An 8,402-nucleotide genomic window follows, 5' to 3' on the forward strand; every position below is an offset into this window, starting at 1 on the left:
CCGCCCCTCTTCCGTTGGCTTCTTCTGTGGCTTTGGCCTGCCGTACTTGAGAATCATATGCGTGATTCTTACGAGATAATCAATGTTATTCGCTTCATCCGTGAATTGTCATAATGTTTTGGCCCATTGCCATATGAAGAGGTTACACTTGGATACTTGGAAACTGAGAAAGTTCTACAAGAACCAATGGTTTGCTTACCCTCGAATATATCGCAGGCCTTAAAGATATGTGTCATTCTTAGGAGATAATTCACTTCATCTGTGAATTGTCAATTTTTGGCTCACTGGTGTATATCTCCATTCTATATCTCCATTTATCGCCATTCTCTAAATAATTTTCTCCTCAATGGGCCATTTGTTTCTCTGTCTCATTGCCATTATTCCGGCTGTCAAAAGGAAGGAAGGAATAGATGAGAGGTGTGTGAGCAACTGTCTGGGCTTAAAGCAAGCAGTGAAACTAACATGTACTGTAACATTATGCCACAATTATGCCACTGTCACAAAATGACTAACATTTGACTGATAATTCCTGCTCCAGCTTTAAAGCAATTTAGCAATAGCTACTTCAAATTATATAGCTAAAATAACTATTCAGCTAGTAAGTAAGTTTGCTTTGTGGCAGCTGACATGCCATTATATTGTAAATAAGTATTAATACATCTCCCAAATGAATGCAATGTAAAATCCCTCCAGTAAAACACGCATGCTTACCATTCCTGATTTATATAAATGAATTCAACCAATTGTGTTGCCAACTTTTGATTTCTGTAAAAATAAGATTTACAGCCTACTCTTGATGCCAATTGAGTTTTGAATGAGGACTGCTTAAAGCAGAAGCAAGCGTACTTGCAGGGGCTTTTTTGTGTGTTAGAATTACATACCAGTCAGTGGGGTACATCCCCACACTCCAGTGTCTATCAGGCCTGCTGGATCCAGGCGTGGAGCTGCATCTCCTCCAGGGTGGGCTGGTCCTCTTTCTGGAAACACTCAGTTGGCAAGTATTCGGGGGGCCCTGATCAAGACACAACAAAAACCAGGACGGTGTACAGTCTGGCAGGTAAAAATTTAGTCTATCAGGATATGAAGAGGTCACGCTTAGATACTCAGAAAGTTCCGGTGACAGGACGAGGGCCAGGTAGCTGCGTCTTCATCGTCTGGTGTAGTGGTGTTGTGCCAGCCGGGGGTATCGGCGAGGGCGCCCTGTTTGGGCTGCTGGATCGGCCAATTCCCTACCAGGGGCATGCTGGTGTCCGATCTCAGCACGCCCCTGGTATGGAAGCCTCGGCCCGTCTATGCCCTCGGGCGAGTCCGGGAAGGCAATGCTCGCTTCCCGGAGAGCCCGACTTTGACAAGGCACAAGTTGTGAATAATATTGAGATTCATCTCTCTTCATACAAAATATTATGACCGGTCACAAATAACTTTGATTATCTCTAACAAAAGGGAACATCAAGGTCTGGGATATTTTAAAAGGTAAGTGAACAGTCGTTTCTCGTAATCGCTGTGTTGGATGCAAGAGAAATGGACAGGTGTAAAAGACCTGAGCAACTTTGACAGGGGCAAAATAGTTATGAGGAGATGACTGGGTCAGAGCATCTCCAAAACGGCAAGGCTTGTCTGGTGCTTCTGGTCAGCAGTGTTGAGTACCTTCCGACAGTGGTCCGAGGAGGGACAAACCACAAACCAGCAACCTAAGGCTCATCGATGTGCGATGGCAATGAAGGCTATCCCGTCTGGTCTGAGCCGTGAGGAATGTGTCACAACACACTGCATCACACCCTGCTGCGTATGGGGCTGCGTCGCTGCAGACTGGTCAGAGTGCCCATGCTAACCCCTGTCCACCGTCAAAAGCGCCTACAATGGGCACGCGAGCATCGGAACTGGAACTTGGAGCAATGGAAGAAGGCTGCCTGGTCCGATGAGTCCCATTCTCTTTCACCTCATGTATCCACATGGTACGTGTTCACCGTTTACCTGGTGTCATCTCTTCCCCAGGTAACCGGTGAATGCACATCCGACCATCCACATGATGTAATAGAAAATGGGACTCATCAGACCAGACAACCTTCTTCCATTGCTTCAAGGTCCAGTTCCGATTCTCGCATGCCCATTGTTGGTGCTTTCAAAGGTGGACAGGGGCTAGCATGGGCTGGTCTGTAGCTACACAGCCCCATGCGCAGCAGCTATCCCATCTGGTCCGAACCAAGAGAAGGGTTACTGTGGCATAATTCACAGAATATTTGTGTCGCACATTCGTACGTAACCATCATTAAAATTCTGCCATAGTAGCCCTTCTGTCGGTTTGGACCAGAAGGGATAGCCTTCGTTGCCCTTGCACATTGATGAGCCTTGGACGACCAACCGGTCTGTGGTTTGTCTCTCCTCTGACCACTGTCGGTAGGTACTTGCCACTGCTGACTGGGAGCACCGCAAAGCCTTGCCATTTTGGAGATGCCCCGACCCAGTTGTCTGGCTATAATGATTTGGCCCTTGTCAAAGTCTCTCGGGTCTTTATGTCTGCCCATTTCTCACGCATCCAACCCAGTGACTACGAGAACCAACGGTTCACTCTAATATATCGCAGACCTTCTCACAAGATAATCAATGCTACTCGCCAATTCCCTACCAGGGGCATGCTGGTGTCCGATCTCCCAGAGAGCCCGACTTTGACAAGGCACAAGTTGTGAATAATATTGAGATTCATCTCTCTTCATACAAAACATTATGACCGGTCACAAATAACTTTGATTATCTCTAACAAAAGGGAACATCAAGGTCTGGGATATTTTAAAAGGTAAGTGAACAGTCGTTTCTCGTAATCGCTGTGTTGGATGCAAGAGAAATGGACAGGTGTAAAAGACCTGAGCAACTTTGACAGGGGCAAAATACTTACGAGCAGATGACTGGGTCAGAGCATCTCCAAAACGGCAAGGCTTGTCTGGTGCTCCTGGTCAGCAGTGGTGAGTACCTTCCGACAGTGGTCCGAGGAGGGACAAACCACAAACCAGCAACCTAAGGCTCATCGATGTGCGATGGCAATGAAGGCTATCCCGTCTGGTCTGAGCCGTGAGGAATGTGTCACAACACACTGCATCACACCCTGCTGCGTATGGGGCTGCGTCGCTGCAGACTGGTCAGAGTGCCCATGCTAACCCCTGTCCACCGTCAAAAGCGCCTACAATGGGCACGCGAGCATCGGAACTGGACCTTGGAGCAATGGAAGAAGGCTGCCTGGTCCGATGAGTCCCATTCTCTTTCACCTCATGTATCCACATGGTACGTGCTCACCGTTTACCTGGTGTCATCTCTTCCCCAGGTAACTGGTGAATGCACATCCGACCATCCACATGATGTAATAGAAAATGGGACTCATCAGACCAGACAACCTTCTTCCATTGCTTCAAGGTCCAGTTCCGATTCTCGCATGCCCATTGTTGGTGCTTTCAAAGGTGGACAGGGGCTAGCATGGGCTGGTCTGTAGCTACACAGCCCCATGCGCAGCAGCTATCCCATCTGGTCCGAACCAAAAGAAGGGTTACTGTGGCATAATTCACAGAATATTTGTGTCGCACATTCGTACGTAACCATCATTAAAATTCTGCCATAGTAGCCCTTCTGTCGGTTTGGACCAGAAGGGATAGCCTTCGTTGCCCTTGCACATTGATGAGCCTTGGACGACCAACTGGTCTGTGGTTTGTCTCTCCTCTGACCACTGTCGGTAGGTACTTGCCACTGCTGACTGGGAGCACCGCAAAGCCTTGCCATTTTGGAGATGCCCCGACCCAGTTGTCTGGCTATAATGATTTGGCCCTTGTCAAAGTCTCTCGGGTCTTTATGTCTGCCCATTTCTCACGCATCCAACCCAGTGACTACGAGAACCAACGGTTCACTCTAATATATCGCAGACCTTCTCACAAGATAATCAATGTTACTCGCCAATTCCCTACCAGGGGCATGCTGGTGTCCGATCTCCCAGAGAGCCCGACTTTGACAAGGCACAAGTTGTGAATAATATTGAGATTCATCTCTCTTCATACAAAACATTATGACCGGTCACAAATAACTTTGATTATCTCTAACAAAAGGGAACATCAAGGTCTGGGATATTTTAAAAGGTAAGTGAACAGTCGTTTCTCGTAATCGCTGTGTTGGATGCAAGAGAAATGGACAGGTGTAAAAGACCTGAGCAACTTTGACAGGGGCAAAATACTTACGAGCAGATGACTGGGTCAGAGCATCTCCAAAACGGCAAGGCTTGTCTGGTGCTCCTGGTCAGCAGTGGTGAGTACCTTCCGACAGTGGTCCGAGGAGGGACAAACCACAAACCAGCAACCTAAGGCTCATCGATGTGCGATGGCAATGAAGGCTATCCCGTCTGGTCTGAGCCGTGAGGAATGTGTCACAACACACTGCATCACACCCTGCTGCGTATGGGGCTGCGTCGCTGCAGACTGGTCAGAGTGCCCATGCTAACCCCTGTCCACCGTCAAAAGTGCCTACAATGGGCACGCGAGCATCGGAACTGGAACTTGGAGCAATGGAAGAAGGCTGCCTGGTCCGATGAGTCCCATTCTCTTTCACCTCATGTATCCACATGGTACGTGTTCACCGTTTACCTGGTGTCATCTCTTCCCCAGGTAACCGGTGAATGCACATCCGACCATCCACATGATGTAATAGAAAATGGGACTCATCAGACCAGACAACCTTCTTCCATTGCTTCAAGGTCCAGTTCCGATTCTCGCATGCCCATTGTTGGTGCTTTCAAAGGTGGACAGGGGCTAGCATGGGCTGGTCTGTGGCTACACAGCCCCATGCGCAGCAGCTATCCCATCTGGTCCGAACCAAGAGAAGGGTTACTGTGGCATAATTCACAGAATATTTGTGTCACACATTCGTACGTAACCATCATTAAAATTCTGCCATAGTAGCCCTTCTGTCGGTTTGGACCAGAAGGGATAGCCTTCGTTGCCCTTGCACATTGATGAGCCTTGGACGACCAACCGGTCTGTGGTTTGTCTCTCCTCTGACCACTGTCAGTAGGTACTTGCCACTGCTGACTGGGAGCACCGCAAAGCCTTGCCATTTTGGAGATGCCCCGACCCAGTTGTCTGGCTATAATGATTTGGCCCTTGTCAAAGTCTCTCGGGTCTTTATGTCTGCCCATTTCTCACGCATCCGACCCAGTGACTACGAGAACCAACGGTTCACTCTAATATATCGCAGACCTTCTCACAAGATAATCAATGTTACTTGCCAATTCCCTACCAGGGGCATGCTGCTGTCCGATCTCAGCACGCCCCTGGTATGGAAGCCTCGGCCCGTTTGTGCCCTCGGGCGAGTCCGGGAAGGCAATGCTCGCTTCCCAGAGAGCCCGACTTTGACAAGGCACAAGTTGTGAATAATATTGAGATTCATCTCTCTTCATACAAAACATTATGACCGGTCACAAATAACTTTGATTATCTCTAACAAAAGGGAACATCAAGGTCTGGGATATTTTAAAAGGTAAGTGAACAGTCGTTTCTCGTAATCGCTGTGTTGGATGCAAGAGAAATGGACAGGTGTAAAAGACCTGAGCAACTTTGACAGGGGCAAAATACTTACGAGCAGATGACTGGGTCAGAGCATCTCCAAAACGGCAAGGCTTGTCTGGTGCTCCTGGTCAGCAGTGGTGAGTACCTTCCGACAGTGGTCCGAGGAAGGACAAACCACAAACCAGCAACCTAAGGCTCATCGATGTGCGATGGCAATGAAGGCTATCCCGTCTGGTCTGAGCCGTGAGGAATGTGTCACAACACACTGCATCACACCCTGCTGCGTATGGGGCTGCGTCGCTGCAGACTGGTCAGAGTGCCCATGCTAACCCCTGTCCACCGTCAAAAGCGCCTACAATGGGCACGCGAGCATCGGAACTGGACCTTGGAGCAATGGAAGAAGGCTGCCTGGTCCGATGAGTCCCATTCTCTTTCACCTCATGTATCCACATGGTACGTGTTCACCGTTTACCTGGTATCATCTCTTCCCCAGGTAACCGGTGAATGCACATCCGACCATCCACATGATGTAATAGAAAATGGGACTCATCAGACCAGACAACCTTCTTCCATTGCTTCAAGGTCCAGTTCCGATTCTCGCATGCCCATTGTTGGTGCTTTCAAAGGTGGACAGGGGCTAGCATGGGCTGGTCTGTGGCTACACAGCCCCATGCGCAGCAGCTATCCCATCTGGTCCGAACCAAGAGAAGGGTTACTGTGGCATAATTCACAGAATATTTGTGTCACACATTCGTACGTAACCATCATTAAAATTCTGCTGACTGGGAGCACCGCAAAGCCTTGCCATTTTGGAGATGCCCCGACCCAGTTGTCTGGCTATACTGATTTGGCCCGTGTCAAAGTCTCTCAGGTCTTTATGTCTGCCCATTTCTCACGCATCCAACACAGTGACTACGAGAACCAACGGTTCACTCTAATATATCGCAGACCTTCTCACAAGATAATCAATGTTATTCACCTCATCTGTGAATTGTCATGTTTTAGCTCATTAATCTCCATTCTATATCTACATTTATCTCCATTCTATCTACATTTTATATCTATACTTATCTCCATTCTCAAAATAATTTTCTCCTCAATGGGTCATTCGTTTCTCGGTGTCATTGCCACTATTCCGGCTGTCAAAAGGAAGGAATAGATGAAAGGTGTGTGAGCATCTATCTGGGCTAAAAGCAAGCAGTGAAACTAACATGTACTGTAACATTATGCCACAATTATGCCACTGTCACAAAATGACTAACATCTGACTGATAATTCCTGCTCCAAGCTTTAAAGCAAGTCAGCAATAGCGACTTAAAATTACATAGCTACCATAATACCTTTGGCAAGGTAGCTATTCAGCTCGTAAAATAAGTTTGCTTTGTGGCCAACTAACATGCCATTTTATTGTAAATAAGTACTCCCAAAGAATGCAATGTAGTATGCCTCCAGTAAAACAGGCATGCTTGCCATTCCTGATTTATATAAATAAATTCAACCAATTGCCTACTCTTGATGCCAATGGAGTTTTGAATGAGGACTGCTTAAAGCAGAAGCAAGCGTACTTGTCGAGTCTTTTTGGGTATTAGAAGTGTTTCAGGATCCAGGGGTGGAGTTGCAGCTGCTCCAGGGTGGGTCGGTCTCTTGCCTGGGGCCTCAGGCAACAGCAAATGAAGTCCTTGATTTCTATTAGGGAAACGCAGATAAAGTATGACTGGACAGAGGAAACAGAGGGTGTGTTGAAATGCAGCTCCTTCCTGACCTCCTGGCTCCTCACCTGGTGACAGCCCGGCACTGATCTCCACATGTCGCATTCCCTTGCTGGTGTACGAAGTGAAGGGATCGCCGCCGCAAACGAGGTTATACAGGGTCACGCCCACTGACCACACAGTCCCAGGGCCTGCAAGGAACTTCTCTTTCTGGAACCACTCAATTGGCAAGTATTCGGGGGTCCCTGATAAACAGACACAACAAAAATCAGGACGGCGTACAGTTTGCTAGGTAAAAAATGAGTCCTGTCAGGATATAAAGAGGTCACACTTGGATAGTTAGCTAAGATGGCTGCTAAGATGCTTGCGCTTCCTACAACCTTCCTACAACCCTCATCAGACTTGGAGGACTGAAGACTGTCGGTTGTAGGAAGCGCAAGCATCTTAGCAGCCTATGTTTCTAACTAACCAAGTGTGACCTCTTTATATCCTGACAGGACTCATCACTAAGACACCGGGTGGTCTAGTACAATGTGCAATGAAAATAAGGTTGATTCAGATTCTGCCTCCATTTACTGACCAGAGAAGTCAGTGTAGGCGGTGTTCTTCAGCGGGTCTCCACACCCGAAGTCGATCAGTTTGATTTCCTTGGTGTCCGTCTGGATCAAGATGTTCTCGGGCTTCACGTCCCGGTGCACCACTCCTTGGTCTTCACAGTGCTGCAGCGCGCCCAGCAGCTGACTGGTAACATTGCGCGCCTCGTCCTCATCCAGGACGCCCCCCTGATCCTGGCAGTATGTGAACAGATCCTTGCAGGGGTTGGGGCGCTCCATTGCCATTACATAAGACGCAGGTCTATCGAACCAGTTGTACAGTTTCAAGATGTTGGGATGACCTGATAGTTTGTTAACCATTTCAAATAGTCCGACTTCCTTGGGCTTGGACAATTTCTTCCTAGGCTGTGGAGAGACGTCAAGCAGTTTTGGTGAGAGCCTTGCCAAATTAGCACATAACATGAAATGGTGAGTTTTTTTATTTCCAGTTTTTTGGAACGTTAGTCAATGTTAATGCTATAACACATAGTTACGTACATTATTTTTATTCTGCATTGTCTCTGGTTACAGCCCCATAACTCATGGAAGAGGTACTTACGTGC

The 8,402-nt window shown here is 47.9% G+C and overlaps 1 protein-coding gene across 2 annotated transcripts; it reads right to left on the minus strand.

The window, feature by feature from the left end:
• Positions 1-264: 264 nt before the first annotated feature.
• On the minus strand, positions 265-8,402 carry LOC133109722 (serine/threonine-protein kinase pim-2-like). 2 transcript variants are annotated; one of them, XR_009704781.1, is made up of 6 exons: positions 8,399-8,402; positions 7,827-8,205; positions 7,315-7,491; positions 7,103-7,223; positions 882-1,012; positions 265-386 (listed from the first exon to the last, which is right to left on the minus strand). XR_009704781.1 is itself a non-coding variant. In XM_061219241.1 (4 exons), the coding sequence occupies exons 2-4, from the start codon at positions 8,158-8,160 to the stop codon at positions 7,123-7,125; spliced, it is 612 nt and encodes a 203-aa protein (XP_061075225.1). In that variant the 5' UTR covers positions 8,161-8,205; positions 8,399-8,402; the 3' UTR covers positions 6,903-7,122. The 2 variants fall into 2 exon arrangements, 1 of the variants encoding a protein (XP_061075225.1); XM_061219241.1 differs by lacking the exons at positions 265-386; positions 882-1,012 and having other exon boundaries at positions 6,903-7,223.

The sequence above is a fragment of the Conger conger genome, chromosome 14 (assembly GCF_963514075.1).
Source record: "Conger conger chromosome 14, fConCon1.1, whole genome shotgun sequence".
In the NCBI taxonomy this organism is placed as follows: domain Eukaryota; kingdom Metazoa; phylum Chordata; class Actinopteri; order Anguilliformes; family Congridae; genus Conger; species Conger conger.

Bases quoted from the DNA above. Each gene is read 5' to 3' on its own strand.
- LOC133109722 (XM_061219241.1), bottom strand. From the start codon at position 8,160: ATGGTTAACAAACTATCAGGTCATCCCAACATCTTGAAACTGTACAAC. The intron at 7,492-7,826 runs GTCAGTAAATGG...TCTGTTTATCAG, and splicing joins CGCCTACACTGACTTCTCTG to GGACCCCCGAATACTTGCCA. The intron at 7,224-7,314 runs GTGAGGAGCCAG...TTTCCCTAATAG, and splicing joins CAGTGCCGGGCTGTCACCAG to AAATCAAGGACTTCATTTGC.